The 17,100-nt window shown below is 42.2% G+C and overlaps 3 protein-coding genes across 3 annotated transcripts; all 3 read left to right on the top strand.

Annotated features, from left to right (window-relative positions):
* Window positions 1-58: 58 nt before the first annotated feature.
* On the top strand, window positions 59-4,790 carry LOC6591955. The gene is made up of 3 exons (XM_026995393.1): window positions 59-196; window positions 4,259-4,576; window positions 4,626-4,790. The coding sequence occupies exons 1-3, from the start codon at window positions 59-61 to the stop codon at window positions 4,788-4,790; spliced, it is 621 nt and encodes a 206-aa protein (XP_026851194.1).
* Window positions 4,791-5,380: 590 nt separating this feature from the next.
* Window positions 5,381-6,376, top strand: LOC6591954. The gene is made up of 3 exons (XM_002017462.2): window positions 5,381-5,404; window positions 5,840-6,157; window positions 6,212-6,376. The coding sequence occupies exons 1-3, from the start codon at window positions 5,381-5,383 to the stop codon at window positions 6,374-6,376; spliced, it is 507 nt and encodes a 168-aa protein (XP_002017498.2).
* Window positions 6,377-7,897: 1,521 nt separating this feature from the next.
* LOC6591953 lies at window positions 7,898-8,564 on the top strand. Its single transcript, XM_026995381.1, has 3 exons — window positions 7,898-7,963; window positions 8,018-8,335; window positions 8,391-8,564. The coding sequence occupies exons 1-3, from the start codon at window positions 7,898-7,900 to the stop codon at window positions 8,562-8,564; spliced, it is 558 nt and encodes a 185-aa protein (XP_026851182.1).
* The last annotated feature ends 8,536 nt before the right edge of the window (window positions 8,565-17,100 follow it).

Below are 17,100 nucleotides of genomic sequence, written 5' to 3'. Positions count from 1 at the left end.
ACAATTCGACACGCAAAATTTTCAGTTCATTAACATTTCAATATCGATAAGGCCCGAGATGCACTTTCGCTCCGCAGAGCAGCCAAAAGATACGAATCAACGCCAATTGAAATTGTATATCGGAGTATCAGAGCATCAGTATCTGCATCTGGACCTAGAGTACGATCTCCGTCGCGGCGGTACAGCCTCCGACAATGTCAGTTTCCGTTAATAATAGTTATTGACTTATCATGGCACATTCTTGTGGCCACCGAGTGGCAATTTGTAACTGTTTGCTTGTGACATGCATGCCTCCATCTCTATCTGCAGCTGCTGCCATCTCCATGAACATGTATCTCTAGCTCTGTCTCTGTCTCTATCGGCTCGCCTTGGGGCAACAAATTTTGCACAAATCAGCAGGAAAATTGCGAAAAATCAAGCAAATGAAAGGAAAAGCAACCAAGCCACAGTCGGAGCCAGAGCAAACAATATACTGCAACATTTGCATTCTAAGATACTCGTACAGCTCTCTGGCGGCAATTTGATTTCAATTTCTGTATCTTGTATCTGTGTGTACGTATCGGTTAGTTACGCTTACAGATACATTACATGTCTGCTGCGGCCAACTGCTGTGTTTTGCTGCCTGCAATTTCAAGCAAATTGTTTTGGCATCAGAGCGCCAACGGAAACCGATCTCTGAACTCCAATCGCCTCTCGCTTCATTAGCTCTCAAACGCCCCTCAGACCTCCCGGACCTCCCCGGACCCGAGCCAATGTCAGACAGTCAAATTTCTTCATTAATAATACCGTCTATATGGACTACACGGTGTTTTCGGACTGAGGGGGGGCTATTTAATCAATCCCTCGACCCGGCACACGCTCACTTTTCGGCCTGACCCATTTCGCGTGCCAGGGCAAAAGATTATTTTATTTGCATTCAAAATGAGTTACATGTTAAAAATTTAAATTCGTACACACCCACCAAAAGTCAGAACTCCAGAACTTCAGAGCCGTACAGCCGTAGAGCCGCGGAGCCAAAGAACACGCCCCGAAGACCAGCCCCAAAAAATTACAGAAAAGATTGCCAAGAATACTCTGTGTGGCTGAAATTAATATTTCATACATGGACAACGTTTTGGGCCTTTTCATAAGCAGTATAAATTGAGTTTGTTTCAGGGCGTGCCTGAATGTTTTATTCAAGTGAAACCAAGTGAAGAAGTTACCAGACATTGATCACTTTTGAATGGAGTATCCCATTTTAAGGTTGTATATCTTCATATCTTCTTACAGAGAGCTAATACGCAGATCTGTCAAATCGGTCATTCGTTCAGATACAACTTCAGACACGTAGGAAATATTATTTAAGTTTCTGGGAGTCCATTTGAATTCCCTGCAAGGATCACTCAATCCTCCATTAGTTGGGAGTGCGGGGTGTGCATAAATATTCTGTGAAGAGCATTCACAGCATAAAATATGTCGTATTCGTTACCTTAACTTTGATCGAGGCGAAGCCACAGCAAATTGTCGCATGCGTAGGCCCATTTTTTGTACCATTGTTGTTGATGTTTTGGGGCTAATGTCGTCGTTTGTATGGGCCATGGTTTGTGGAGTCAAAAAAATCAAGCTCAAATTCAACGGACGAGTGTGTCCGGTTGCCAGAAGAGGAGGCAGAGCCAGAGTCGCCACCGACTGACTGGCCAAAGGCCCAACCCAACCAACCCGAGACTAAACAAAATGGGGCAGTGCCCCCAATTATGCCCCGGGGCTCACATGTGTTCCGCAGATGCAACAGGAACTAAATAAAACTTTGGTTTTAATGTGCCTCGACGGCCACAGAACAGAAGCAGCCCCCACCGATCCGTCTATTGTTTGGGGCAATGATTTTCAATGCTGGAGCCCAGAGCCCATCGCTTCGTTAATTGTTGATGAATCGGTGGGGCTTTGATTCTAATATTAGCTCGAAAAATGCCAGAACATGTGAATGCGAATGGTTCTCATATCAGCACAGACTGAAGATCGTCTACAGATGATATATGTACCCAACGCAAATGATCGAAATGGAATTGCCATACATTTCAGATCAATAGGAAAGAAATTGTAATATCAAGAATATATGGATTTGCAATAAATTCTTATCATCAGTCCACGCAATTAAAGTGTTCCTTTTCGGTTGATGTTCCTCCCGACCTCCCAACCTCCAAGTACTCCTATCCCAAATAGCGCACTCACCAACACCTCCTCTCTGAGGACATATGACTAGAATAACGGCTATCAGGGCAACGGAGACAAGTCTCATCGAAAATAGTATGATTTTACGCAGCAAGCCGAAGAACACAACCTGAGGACAACCTCGAAGTCAGCTCAAAATACACAGACTAATCTTACGATCCAACGATTACGATATCTCTAACGATGCCAATTTCCGATAAATTTCAACGATATATCGATTTAAATTTGTTTTACCATCGAGCTTATATACATAAATCCAGAGTAAGTGCTGGCACACCTTTGAGTAATTTTGATATTCTCTTAAAAAGGATGCTTCCAGATTGAAGATAACAAACTTCGTATATGATTCGGTGAACTAATCTTGGGTTACAGTTACCTGTCGCCTAAAGGCAGTGAGACGGAACAGGACTATATCCAGTGCAAGTCCAGGTAAAGCTTTAAAACTTACAAATCAGAGTTATTCCGTAGCTAATATTTTAAATTTATTATCTATTAGTTATAATACATCACATGTCCTTCAAGGTCGAATATTAAGTATCGTACTCCACTTGGTTGAAAAAAGTACATATAATCAATTTAAATTTTATTTTTTAAATAATAATAGTTACGGGATTAACTCCTATGTGTAACTTTTGAAATAAAAGTGTTCTTTGTTTTTGTTATTTGGAATTTTGTTTAATACAAATGAATAATAAGTTTTATATTTGTTTTTTTGTGATAAAAATTGGATAATAATTGTTAGACTGCAATTTGTATTTTAAAACTTAGAGCAGTTACGGTCTCTGGTTGAAATAATACCGAAATTGGAATGGAAATCAGTGTTCTATTATATAAGTTATTTATTATATATTAAATATTGGTCCTATAGAAAACATTAGGCTGGTTCACTTTTCCTATGACTTTTAAAATTTCATTTTCTACACTTCTTTTTGGACCAGTTATTCTATAAATAAATGATTAAAACGTGCGAATCAATTGTTTCATTGAAACGTGAAAGGAGGCTTAGCTTCTAATGCGGAGGCATTATATTTAGATTAAGCAGATTAGAAGAAGATCTATAATTTGTATATTAGGATCCGATCGGCACTATGAACAGGCTTATACCCTCTGGAAGGGTATCTAATTTAGAATTTAAATTGAATTGAAAAAACTGCTACTGCAGAAGGAATTCTGGTTAGGAACTGGGATTCAATTAGCATTCGTTTAGGATAGAATTTCAATATTAGTCCACATGTTTGGAGGGCAACAACCTTCCAATTTCAGACTAAACCAATTATGACTGCAAATTATTTTCTATAAATAAGATATTCGTACTATCGATGCGAAAGCTAATATGGAATGTCTGTGGAATATAAACATGATCTCCCTTTTAAGAAGATTTCTGGTATCACTGACCTACAGCTAGTTCAAATGTCACTACGGACTCTGTTGCCGAGGCACTACGATATCTGTATACCCTTGCGAACCGTTTCCATTGAAGTTGTACGGATAGATAAACGGATACACAGACAGATGCACCTCTCGATAGCCCCTTGAATGGTATTCAAATTAAATTTTAATTGATCAATCAAAGCTACTCATGTGGAATGAATTCTCTGATACGAATCTGATAGGAATGTGAGTTTCGCGCTCATGGAGGATCTCCGGACAAGCTAAAACTCGGAGATAAATACCGCTGAACCCTGGAGATTCAAAGAATACTAGAATTTGCGTAGTCGGGGTGGCTTTTATTGAGGGATAGGTGTTTATTTGAGATTAGTATTGTGTACCAATAATTTCCAACAATTGAGATACTATCGATGTACGCCGGATGTAATTCAAGGTAAGTGGAATGATCACTTACAGTAAATGGACTCTTTCATGCAGAAAGAAAAACAAAACTTGTTGGACTCTCGAACGTTATTTGACAACCAAGAGCTGGAGCGATGCCTTCCCGTTTGTTGATCGGCAGTCCTCTCGGACTTTTTTTAATACTTAACTTCAATGCTAGCGTACGTATGTGGGAAGTTCCTAGTCTGAACTGGCAAAATAACATTTCCCCAATTTTCAGGATGCAGTCGTTTTCAAGTTTACGAACATTGCTTGCGAGAGCTACAATAAGTCCTGGGTCGTGTTCGAGAACTGTCGTTTGAAGGCCGTCAGACGGGACAAGGTGCTCCTTAATTTGAACGCGACTCTACTAAATCCGGCCCATGGTGTCACAATACATGGGAGAATTTTGAAACGGGCGAGTGGCTATAAGCCTTGGCTCGTCGATGTGACCTTTGACGCCTGTCGGTTCATGCGAAAGCAAAACGTCCCAGTTGCTAAATTGATTTTTGGGCTGTTTGAAGAGTTCACGAACATTAATCACTCGTGTCCTTTTGTGGTGAGACTTAATGAAATCGTTTCAATTAACATCTAAGATCCGATAACAGGGTCCGCAGGTTATCAAGGATTTGTATTTGAAGCCCGAGCTGTTGCGTCTTCCCTTACCTACCGGAGATTACATGCTAGCGCTTCGGTGGTTCTTCGAAAAACGTCAAGTATCTGATACGAATTTCAGTTTTGTGTTCATAGAGGATCTCATGAAGAGCAAATAAGGAAAACCCTTGTTTCTATTCTATGCAAATAAATGAAGAACAATGAATTTATTTAATACATTGCCGGCTGATATTAATTGCCGTATCCATTCGTCTTGTCTCGGCTCAAGGTCTAACTGAAAACTAAAAAAGACTTCCAACTGGAGATGGGATATGGGAAGGTGCAAAACAGCAATTCAGGGCCCGTCTTCGGGCCGTCGTTCGACAGGAATATACTATCCAGATAACAAGAATAACGGCCAGAAGATCATACACTGAGAATGATTTCGTGGTCAATTCTGGTTTATTCTTTATTCTTCAGAGTTCAACTATGGTCCCTTAAACTGTATAGCAAAAAATGTACAATAAAAGAGCATCTACAAGCAGGCAATGGTAGTTTCTCTGACACAATTCAAGATTGAAGAAAGTTAACAAAAGCAAAAGTGTCAAAGGAAAACAGATGGACTAAAGTATTGTAATTAGGGGAAAGGTTACGGAAAGGTTCATGGTCAGTCTATTTATAAAGACGGAATGGAGGATGAAGAACTCTTTTGACTGCATACTTTTAGGATATATAGAAACTAAGTACCGGTCCTATTGACGTTCGCTTAATGTGTCCGAAAACGGACAAGCAGGTAAAAGCAACAATTAAAACAAAATCAAAATGGTTACATCAGTTTTAATTACTTTTCATTTGAGCATGGGAGTCCCAGCTTCTGATACCGAGGCATTATATACCCTTGTGAAGCATTTTGAAGAACATTTATCGTTTATGAACTGGAATGCATTCCTCATTGTGGATTTATCACATGCTCCTACCCTCTGGAAGGGTATACAAATTGAGTTTAAATTGAAGAAACAAAGCTACTAGAGCGGAATGAACTATGGCTTAAAATATTGCTTTACTGGGATTCAATACGCATTCGTTTATCGTTCGATTAGAAGCAATGCAGTCCAAGCTATTATTCTGTGTTCTACTTGGAATATTTCTAACTTCTACATTCAATTCCAATGTAAATATAACCATACACCTCTAGTGAAACAGGTCCTGCACTAATTTGAGTTCACAGGATGCGATCGTTTTTAAGTTTACAAACTTCGTCTGCGAGAGTTACAACCAATCGTGGTTCGTGTTCCACAACTGTCGTCTGAAGGCCGTCAGTCGAAACAAAGTGCTCCTCAATATGAATGCGACGGTACTAACTCCGGCTAATGATATAACAATTCGTGGCCGGATTTTCAAAAAAGCAAGCGGCTATAAGCCCTGGCTCTACGACGTTACTTTTGATGCCTGCCGGTATTTGCGAAGGCCAAATCAACCCTTTGTTGCTATAATCTATGGGCTCTTCAAACAGTTTACCAACATTAATCACACATGCCCCTACGTGGTAAGATTATGCGGATATTTCTCAAAACTTCAGCATCTAAAACTTATTTTACAGGGCTCACAGATTATCAAGGATTTTTATTTGAGACCAGAGCTAATGCGCCTTCCCGTTCCAACGGGGGATTATTTATTGGCAGTTCAGTGGTACTTCGATAAGAGGCCACAATTTGAAACGAATGTTAGCTATACTTTCGTAGAGGATCTGTTGAAGAGCAAATAATCCATGTGTTGTAGATTGAAACAATGGGTTTTCGAATAAACTGCATACATACCTATGTATTAGGTACAGTTTTTCAGTGTTTTGTACAATTTTAGGCCTTTTTTTTATCTATTTCATTATTTGTACAAGCTACATTTTATACCCGATACTCAAAATGAGTACAGGGGTATAAGGGATTTGTGGTAAAAGTGGATGTGTGTAACGTCCAGAAGGAAGCGTTTCCGACCCCATAAAGTATATATGTATATTCTCGATCAGCATCGATAGCCGAGTCGATAGAGCCATGTCTTTCAGTCCCTATGAGCGCCTAGTGCTCAGCGACTATAAGAGCTAGAGCAACGATATTTTGTATCCAGACTTCTGTGATATGTCACTGTCACAAGTATATTTCAAAACTCCGACCCGCCCTCTTCCGCCCCCACAAAAGACGAAAATCTGTGGCATCCACAATTCGAAAGATACGAGACAACTAAAAACGCACAATCATAGAGAGATCTGGATCAGATCGGATAATTTGTATAGCCAAAAGGAACAAATCACGCTCAGACTGATTTTCTTTGTCTCTCGCACGCGCTCTTTGTCGCGTCGTTTAATATTCGCGGCGTCTGACGGAGGAGAGCCATACTGACTAAGTATGGGGTATAAATGTAGAGTTGCGGTCTTCGCAGCAACTCACAACGTTCCCCCTCGTTTCTTCAAGAGCACTTTGTCTCTATCTCTTTCCCAGTGTGGCTTATTAGTAAAGGGTGAGTTTTCACTACCGCCGTGTATTCAAAGAGTCTCTCGCTCTTTTTCTGTTTCTGCGCCGCTGATCGCCGTTTTTTCTGTGTGATCTTGTCATAACATCTTGGACTCATTGCAACTGATTTATAGATGATCTATCTATTCAGCACGATGTGGTCAAACGTGATCATTGGAGCTCTCTTCGGAGTATTTCTAGCCGTTCACTTCGGCACGTAACGTAAGAAATGTATCTTAAAGTAGAACATACAGATGAAATATTTCAGGATGCAGTCTACTTCAAGTTTACGAACTTGAAGCAGTTCTGGTTGGTGGTCGAAAACCTTCCTCTGAAGATATTTCAATTCATGGCCAGATGTTTTAAAGGGTAAATGCATATAAGCCTTAGCTATTCGACGTTAAATTTAATTCCTGTCAGTACCCTTTGTTGTGATAATGTATGGGCTTTTCAAAGAGTTTTCCAACATTAATCACACCTGCAAAAACACCTAAAATTTCGATAGACCACAGATCGTCAGGGACTTTTATCTGAAGCCCGAACTGTTGCGTCTCTGATAGGAACCCACAAATCGATACAAATGTTGGTTTCCAATATGTGGAGGATCTACTGCAGATCAATTACAAATGGAAAATGGCTTCACTTTTAATTGAAAATAAATGACACAAGAACCGATATAGGTGGAGTATATTAGTGATTCTGTCATGCGGAAATCCACTGGGCACTCGATTAGGCCCCAATTCCTAATCATTTAGTCGCAGAATCAGAGGTACAGCAGTACCATGTGGTCCAAGCTGCTTTTCGTTGTTCTCTTCGGAATTTACCTAGCCGCCAACTTTGAAGTTAATGTAAATATCATATCTTCAGGAGGCTTCAGACTCAAATGCTCAAATACTCCACAGGATGCTGTGGTCTTTAGGTTCACGAACTTCGTCTGCAAGAGCTACAATACATCCGCGTTTGTGTTCCATAACTGTCGCCTGAAGGCCGTCAGTCGGGAAAGGGTGCTCCTCAATATGAATGGGACGGTACTACATTCGATAAATAATGTATCGCTTCATGCCAAGATTTTCAAAAGAGCAAACGGCTTCCAGCCGTGGCTTCTGGAAGGAACCGTCGATGTGTGCCGATTTTTGCAGAAGAGAAATAATCCGTTTATACGTATCGTCTTCAATCTTTTCCAGGAATTTTCCAACATCAACCACACATGTCCGTATGTGGTAAGTGATATTTCAATATTCTTGGATTCAAATCTGTGCTAAGACCCCCCCACAGGGTCCACAGATTGTCAAGGATTTCTATCTGAAGCCCGAGCTACTGCGACTGCCCTTTCCAACCGGAGATTATCTGTTGTCGATGCAGTGGCTCTTCTATAACAGACCCCAATTCGATACGAATGTTAGCTTCGCCTATGTGGAGGATCTGCTCGTACTTAAAAAGAAAAACTAATGCAATATATTTTTAAAATGCAATTAAGAATTTCTTGCAATTTATTTTGTGTTTTTTGACTGAAAGGAAACCGTAATGACCCGAAAAGGTGATGCAATGGCTGCCTGGCTTGGGACAGCGGAAGCCCGTTGTCGGTTGGAAACGTTGCTACTAATGATTAAACGAACTCGTATCCGAACTTTTTTATATGCAAGATTTTTTTCACTTCTGTTGCCACACACATAACTGCAACCGATGTTGAACAGAGATTGCAGAAGGTTCGATATCATACATTCCTTGTCTGCAACAGTTTTTAACCACTTCTTGGCACCTTTCCTTAGCCAGAACGTACGCCGCCTCATGTCCTTCGATGCCTTGGAGGCTGACTTTGTCGTGCTTACGATACTAGTATCTAGTGCTTTCCTGCTCCCAAGACATTTTTGGCCCTTACGATGGACGAACCCATGATTCTTGACGTCGCTGGCACCTCCTGGCCCTCTATCCTGCTCTGCCCCGAGATACTCTATCTTTGTAAACGCATCCCAGTAACGATTTCATTGCTGTATATTTAAGATAAACCTACCAATTGTGGTCCGATTGAATTATTGTCAGTGTTTCGAATGAAATCTGCAAAGAGAAGAAAGAAACAAGATACAAACTAGAATTCGTACAGCACCAATAATGATTATGGGTATTTCTATGTAGTGATCGAAGCTATCGAAACAGAAACCCGTCTGGCGTCCAGAGGCCTAAAGAGGCACTAATGAAATTCCCATTGACGTAAATTCCCAACATCCCGACATAGACATCAACCAACCGCAATCGATGGATAAACAAAACTTAGCTGCTCTCTACGCCCCAAAAGAATATCTCACTAACAATCTTGAGTGCGGCAAGCTACCAATTTTAGGCATACGAACTCGACTCTCGAAGAAGAGAAGCAGTAACAGATACCAGAGATACATTTGAGGGGGCGGGGGGAGAGGAACGACATATGAGTGATTTCTATGGGTCTCCTAACGCAAGCGAGTATTCTCGAGGTCAGCCACTTTTGTTACGAGACAGTCTCCCACCAATCCCTACCCACCCTCCCCACTCTTGTATCTGTATCTGTATCTGTAGCTGAAGTCGCTGTCTCTCTCTATTCTGAGACACTCTTGACCAAGATATACTCCCAGCAAGCCAAAGCCCAAGACTCTGGTTCTGTCCGGTTTGCAGTCAATGCATTTGTATCTATGTATCTGCTGCTGCTGTTGCTGTTGCTGCCGTGTGGTTTTTACTTAATTTACTTTACTGTTATGTTTTTGCTTTCCGCTTGTTAGGCAAGAGCCATGCAACCAACCAGTCAAGCCATCGACATGTGTACGTGTACCTGTACGTGTACGTGTGTGTATCTGTCAGATACTTTTCAGTTTCGGCTGGTTCTATGGTGCAATGGCCATGCATCCATCCATCCATCGCTCGCTCGCTGCAATACACTTGACATTTGGTAGGCGGAGGCGGAGGCGTGGGCTGAACATATAAATAATTTCATAACCAATCCGTATGTGTATGTATGTGTAATATCAAAGCGTAATGCCAAAGGTTAATGCCAAACCGATTTGACCAGCGAACAACGAAAAAGCCAACTATTTTCAAGTATTAAATATCTTATTATTACAGCATTTTGTAATTTGTAGTTTGTTTGGTGTCGACTCCAGCGGTTATGCAATGGTCTCTTGGCCATAAACAGCTGGGCTGGCCATTATCATCGCCATAAACAATTAGTGCAAGACCGAATCAATAACCGATTGCTGTTCACCTTTTACAGCTTTGATTTTTTATTGCCACACATCTCCTGTCCCTCGCCAGGCCCTGGCATCGCCCCGGTATCGCCCCGGTATCTTACGGATAGAAGTTGTATCTTTACGAGCTGCGCTCCGTAGCTGAGCTCTCGCTGTATCCCATAAACAAAGAGGACGCTTTGTGTCCCATTGACATAGATTGCAATTTATGAAATTTTATTGCTCTGCTTGTGCCATATATTGAAGGTGTGTGCGTGTACGCGTACGCGATTGGGCCTGACCTCCACCTCCACCCGATGGAGGCCCCAGCGCGACCCAAATACGATCTAAGCCTTTGAAAATGCTGGGAATAACAATAAAGTTGTTAAAAGCGGATGAGGAATGGCGATGGACACGATGGAACACACAAGTCCGAGCTCAAGATACTAAACTACACTCTAAAAGATACAGAATTGAAACTAAGAAATTAAGATTCATTAAGTCTAAGTCTCACTGGTCTGGAGCTGGAAGAGAGAGAGAGAGGTGCTGAGCTCTCTCTGAGTAATGCCAGAATTGAAAACATACTGCTAAGCCACTCTGTGAGAGAGGAGAGTTATAACAACCGAAAGATAGAAAACTGAACACACTTTCCGAGATAGATTCCAGATTATACCTTTAAGAATCTTTATCAACTGTTGTACATCCAAAATATGGCTCGGCATCTGTAGATGCATCTGTAAGATACCTCAGGTATCTTAGGATGTACTACGAAAAGGAGTCTACATTTACAGTTCCTGCTTCGGTTTAATCCTTGGGCAGACTGATTCACAGCTCAAGTTAAAGCTTGACAAAACATTTACCACGTGTAATGGAGGATGAGCCGCCGCCGTCATTGACAACTTGAATGTGTGCAAAGATACAACGCCGGACCGGAGAGAGATCGCTGTTTGCCAAGGCCATGGGAGAGAGATGGAGATAGAGAGGGCTGCTGAAAGACTAAGTAAACTGAGCTGAGGGCCGCCATCTGGGGGTCTCTGGGAGACAAAAGGCGTGAAGCCTAAACCGACGATAAGTGCCTATAATGTCTATGAATATCCGGCTGGAGGCAGACACCAGCCGAAGCCAAGAGCTCCAGAGCCGAACCAAAGTAGTAGGCAAACAATGTGGCTCAAAGGATCCGCTCGGTCTGTCTGTCTGTGTGGAAGCGAAAGGGTAAGGAACCGTAGTGACAACATGACATGCAAAGTTTTGTCAAAGCCCAGACACGGGCAAACAATGTTCCCGGTCTCGGATGGGGGGCGATGTGCTCACAGATGTGAATGTATCTGGGGTCGGCGATGGGGATGAGCCTCTCCTTTGCAGACATAAGTAGCCAATGCGGCTGGATGCGGGTCTTAATCAACCCGAGAGCGAAAGAGAGAGAGGAGCAGGAGTACCACTCGCAGGAGGAGACGAGCGCTGTGTGCTGATTCTTTATTATTTTCTACATTTTTTTGTGTTTAGCACGTTATATGAATAACTAATTGAGAGCGTATACCGCAACATGCACACGTACACGTACACGTATTCGCACCGAAGATATACACGGGGCAAGAATGTGGCCAAATGCACTGAGAGAAATCTATCTTAGTGGAGCTAAAAGCTTTCTTGTCTCTGGGTTTCCACCTCCCATTGGACGTCCTTGCTCTCACACGACGCACACAAGCGAATGCTGCCCGAGAATTGAAAGAACAACATGCATAGCGTGTGCATGAAATTAAACGAGCATATCCTATGGAGCTCCACTGATAAGGGTTGTTTTTTGCTGTTGTTGCTGGACTGAGAGTTCCTTTGAAGAGATTTTATCTGAATTCCTAGGGAGATGGAATTTATCCCTTATACCAGGTTAGGGCTTCTTTCAGTGCACTGCATCCATTAGATACAAGTGTACACATGCCGTATGTGCCTTGTATCTGTATCTGTGTATTCCTCCTGAGGGGCAATGCCTGTTGAGGGCGGGCAACCATGACTGGGCATAACAGCAAAGCAAAACGAAATCTTGGCTCAAAGAAGAAGTGGAGTAGGACAGCAGCAGCAGCAGCAGGCCATCATCTTGGGTTCTCTGTTCTCCGTTCTCCGTTCTCCGTTCGGTCTTCGATCTTCTCCTCTTCTCGATGCTAAACTGGTAGCACATTTCTTCTCGTATCTTTTTCTTTTTTTTGCCAGGTCTGTGCCTTGGGTCTTGAGGCTGAGTCATCCTCAAGTCGGGTAGTCGGCTGTTGGCTGTGTTTTGCATTAGGCCAAGTTCGATGACTAAGCAGAGACTTGATTTCTGGTTCCTCTGTGGGGCCCCCGGCCTACCGGCATAGCTTTAATGTGTGACCGCATCCCCCAGATGGGAGCTTGACGGCTTGCAGATGTTGTCACCTCGGCCTCAGTTTGTGCTTGAACTTGGTCTCTGAGATGGGATCTATTGTAGGCCCTTCCCTGTTCATTTCCACACCAGAAAGTATCTCTTAGATTGCACCATGTCTCATTTCCCACTTCAAATATTGCTCAAGTTTTCCTCCTCCGATTGCCTCTCCTTAGAGTAGCTTTCCCAACACTTTTTTCTGTATTTTTATCGCATATTGCACATTAAATAAGCTCGTTAAAATCAAATGCATTTGTTAAATGTGCAAAACAGAAATAGAAGCACACAGATCCGCAGATACAGATGTATATGAGCATGAAGCAAACAAAAGATACTTTTTGTGTTCTTTTTTCCCCCTTTTTTTTTGGTTTTGTTTCAAAGCCAATGCTTGCGAAACCGTGACACATGGCGAAGGCCAACAACAGATCTGAACAGACTAGACGCCGATGCAGAGGATGATGCTGCTGCTGTTTGCTGATGATGATGATGATGATGATGAAGATGGTGTTTGAGCAATGAGCAAATAAAAATAAAACTTGACAAACGAAGGGGAATGGGAAGAAGAGGCACTGCTTTTGTCAGATTAAATCTCTAGCCGTATCTTTCGATCAACGAGAGATTGGTAGCCCTAAATGGGGGATCCTTTGTCGAATAGACTTAATCTCTATGTCCAAGGGCTATGCAAAGACTGTGCTATGCTTCATGGGACTGTTGCTTTTGTGGTAGTGACAAAGATATCCTTTGAAATACTGAATTTTGCAGTTTTACGATGTGTCACGACGTCAAGTCCATTTCTACGATGAATTTCCAACAATTAATTGCAGTTTTGGAGCCACTGGCCTCTGCCGGTAGCTGCTGATTTGACTAATTTCCGTTCATTTCCACGGATTGTTGTGGCGTTGCCACATGGCCTGTAATTTGGTAAGCTCGTCGGATCATTCGCCACACTCTTCCACAGTTGCAGTTCCAGTTCCAGTTCCAGTTTCCAGCCAAATTGCTGCTCAATCAATACTTAATTTCAATTTCATTCGAGTTCTCCCTCTCTTCGAGTCGCTCTTCCTCTCGATAGATACAGATACTCGTTCGCACATAGATACTCTATGTATGGGTGTCTGTATAGAGAGAATTCAATGAGTAGAATCAGCACAATGATCGTGCAAAATGAATTCCCCTTTAAACTATTATTTTGTTGTTGCTGCTCGGTCGTTGTCCACCGAAGTGGAACAATTTTCGTTTCGCTTTTGCGTTTAGTGGGACAATCGATGGATAGTCTCTAGGGGGTACTCGAACGGGGCGATCGAAGACCGATAAGGGTTTGATTTACAGAAAAAGCAGGGGAATGGAATGTAAAAGATGACAGGAGCTGTATGCAAATAATCCCAGTATCCGTAAGAGTATCTTTCACAGATAGGTATAAGAACGGGAGACATAAAATATCTAAAGAAGAAGATCCTATATGAGAGAATCTTTCCCCTTTCAAGAAGAATTAGAAGACCCCTTGTCTTTGGAACTTGGAGATCTTCATCTATGAAAGTCTTTACTGAAAATCTCTGAAATTCATTATAAAGCGACTTCCCATTGAGTCAGCTTCAAGTTCCCTTCTGCATGCCATGATTACATCAAGTTTAGCTGCAACTTAAAGGCTTCATTCCCCACTCTTCCGACTGGCCTACACTCCTCCCCCTCCCCCCCATACGAATGTCATGCAAAATACCTTCGGAGAGACCCAACGAAGCATGCAACAGAGTCTACCTCTTAAGTCACACGCACAACGCCCCGAAAAGGCGAAACTTTGTGCAACAATTGAAGTGGCACGACGCAGGAGGAGGCGGAGGCGGCGGAGACTTGCCCCGACTCATGTGAACAATCCGGTAAGGTAAGGTAGAGTCTAGAGGTCCATTGTATTTGGAAGTTAATCTTTATCTGTTGCCAACCTGCCACGTTATAAGCGAAAATCTCATAAGCTTTTAATTTTTCATATACATACGTATTTCTCTTGGCTTTTTCGCTGCGGTCGCGTAATCAGGGTGTAACAATTACGCGTCTTGAATTGCCATACCTCTCTAGATAGAGCGATAGAGAGAGAGAGATACTAACATACAAATGCAGCTATGGCTGTGACTCTGCCGCGCCCCGTCACGTCTCACATGTTAGCCGTGCTCTTGTCTCTGCCTCTGCCTCCGCCTCTGTGCAGGGGTTCGGTTCTCATTCGAGTTCGGAGCCGTACGAATATGCGAAATAATTTCAAACTTTGTATTGTAATTGTAGACTGTGGCTCTCAGGCTCCGTCATCGGGGGCTGTGCTTGTATCTGCATCTGTATCTGGCTGTTGTGTTAGATTCTTACTTAATTTCAATTCTGTGGTTACGCTTTGCCTTTGATTGCCTGCGACTGGCTTCATGGCTAATTAAACGCCTTAAAGTCAACGCCATCTGTTGGCCGTCAATTCATAATGATTTCACATCGGATCGAAACGGATCGGTTCGGATCGGATCGGATTGCTTGAGGGTATGTAATTTTCGCAAAAGGCAGCCCCCAAAAATTGTATTAAATTTTGTTTTAGAATGTTCAATCCGCCGATCCAGCGGGCGCGCACTCGATGGCCATATAATGTATAAGTACCGCTAATTTGGGAGTGGCACGAACGGTACGTACCATGCGAGCGGCCACCCACCCACAAAATACAGATACAAAATATGTGTGCCACAAAGGAATGTGCCACGAGGAATGCTGCATGCCTAATGGCTGTACTTATGGGCAAATTGGTCAAATGGCATTTTCAAATGGTGTTCAAAATGTGTTTGCCAATTGATAAACAATTGAAGCTAATGGCCGCAAAATGCCAGGCGGGTCTGCGAATGGAATGGAAGTACAGACCTTCGCGATAACATATCGACCGCCGCGCAGGCGGGACTGTACTTGAAGTTGAGTATGTTTGTTGAAGGATTTATGTAAATCTATCGGATGAGAAATAAAGCTGGGGCGCAAGAGTTCTTTGGGATGCCCAAAGATCTCAATATTTAGATGTCCAGAGACCATGCTGGACCTTAATGGTATCTATCTATTATATACAAATATTGACGCCAGCGAAGCTTGCCCCTAGTATTCAGTCAGGCTCCGATTTTCACTTACTTTTGCGTTTTCAGCGGCTCCCGTTACCACAACATTTTTGTCACGTTTTCTCATCTACTGTCAAGCGCACAATTTATGGCATTGAGCCTCTGTTCTGTGCACCCGATGTATCGATAACCGAATCGGGCTGTGTCAGCTGTTAGCACGAAAACGAAAAGTGTTGTTGCCCTGACCGATTATTTCAGATAATGAGGTTGGGCTTATATGGTATAGATTTATGGTGTATTTTTATTTAATATACACATATCAAAAGATCTTCCCAAATTATTTAGACTGAGAAAGTTAGAAGTACATTTTTTGTTACCTTTTTTTTATAGTGTTTTAAAAAAACTACAAAGGAAATAAACATTTTCTTTAATGATATATTTATGATAAATTCGGAAAAGGGAAAAGTATATACTTTCGTATATTTCTGAGAGTATTTATTGACAAGTCCGGTGTCAGACTGCCAGATAAAAACGTAGATAAATGAAATAACTATCCAAAAAAGTGGCCGCAACCTCAAACAGAAGATAATCAATAACAAATCGAATAATAACCTGAGACCAAAGTAAAAACCAACAAATGATCAGACAACCCAAAACCAATCGTGCAAAAACACACACCATATATCATTGGAAGTGTAACCTTCGAGGCAAACGAAACGAAATCGTTCTATCAGATAATTCGAAACCCACTCGGAATCCGATTCCCCATCCCACACTGCAACCGAAAGATCAAAGCGAGACAGGGACAGAGAGAGAGATACGTGGACCCAAAAAGATGACAACGAATAGGGCAATCATTCATTTAGCTGCCTGCCAAAGTCATTGCTAGACATTGCAGATACATATCTTGCGAGTATGCGAGTATATTGTACTCGAACGATAGAAAGATACATAGATAGATAGGTAGATGCTAACGAATCGAAAGGCAGCCAAAGACTCGAGGCGCCACAGAAACAGAGCAAGGCGAGAAATTATTATTGCAGAGAGAAGAAAGCTAACGGAAGAAAAAGCTGGCAGCAAAGTGTTGATAAATGAAGGAAATCAAAATGCAGAAAACAGAGAAAAACACGCCGCCCACATGATCCACGGATCCCCAATCCCATATGCATTGCGGTTGCAGTTGCCTTTGGATTTGCAGATGCAGATACAGATACAGATACGGATGCAGAACTCGCCTGAAACTAAGCATTGATGAAAATATATCATCAGGAGGATGGGCCGGGGAGGCAGCCGCCCGCCAGCCATAGGCATAGATCATTTTCCGAGTTATTTTTAAAAGAAAG

This window comes from Drosophila persimilis, unplaced genomic scaffold (genome assembly GCF_003286085.1).
Source record: "Drosophila persimilis strain 14011-0111.01,24,50 unplaced genomic scaffold, DperRS2 tig00000000-arrow-pilon, whole genome shotgun sequence".
Taxonomy (NCBI): Eukaryota; Metazoa; Arthropoda; class Insecta; order Diptera; family Drosophilidae; genus Drosophila; species Drosophila persimilis.
Note: the sequence above shows the minus strand (reverse complement) of the source record. Positions and strands in the feature narration are given on the sequence as shown.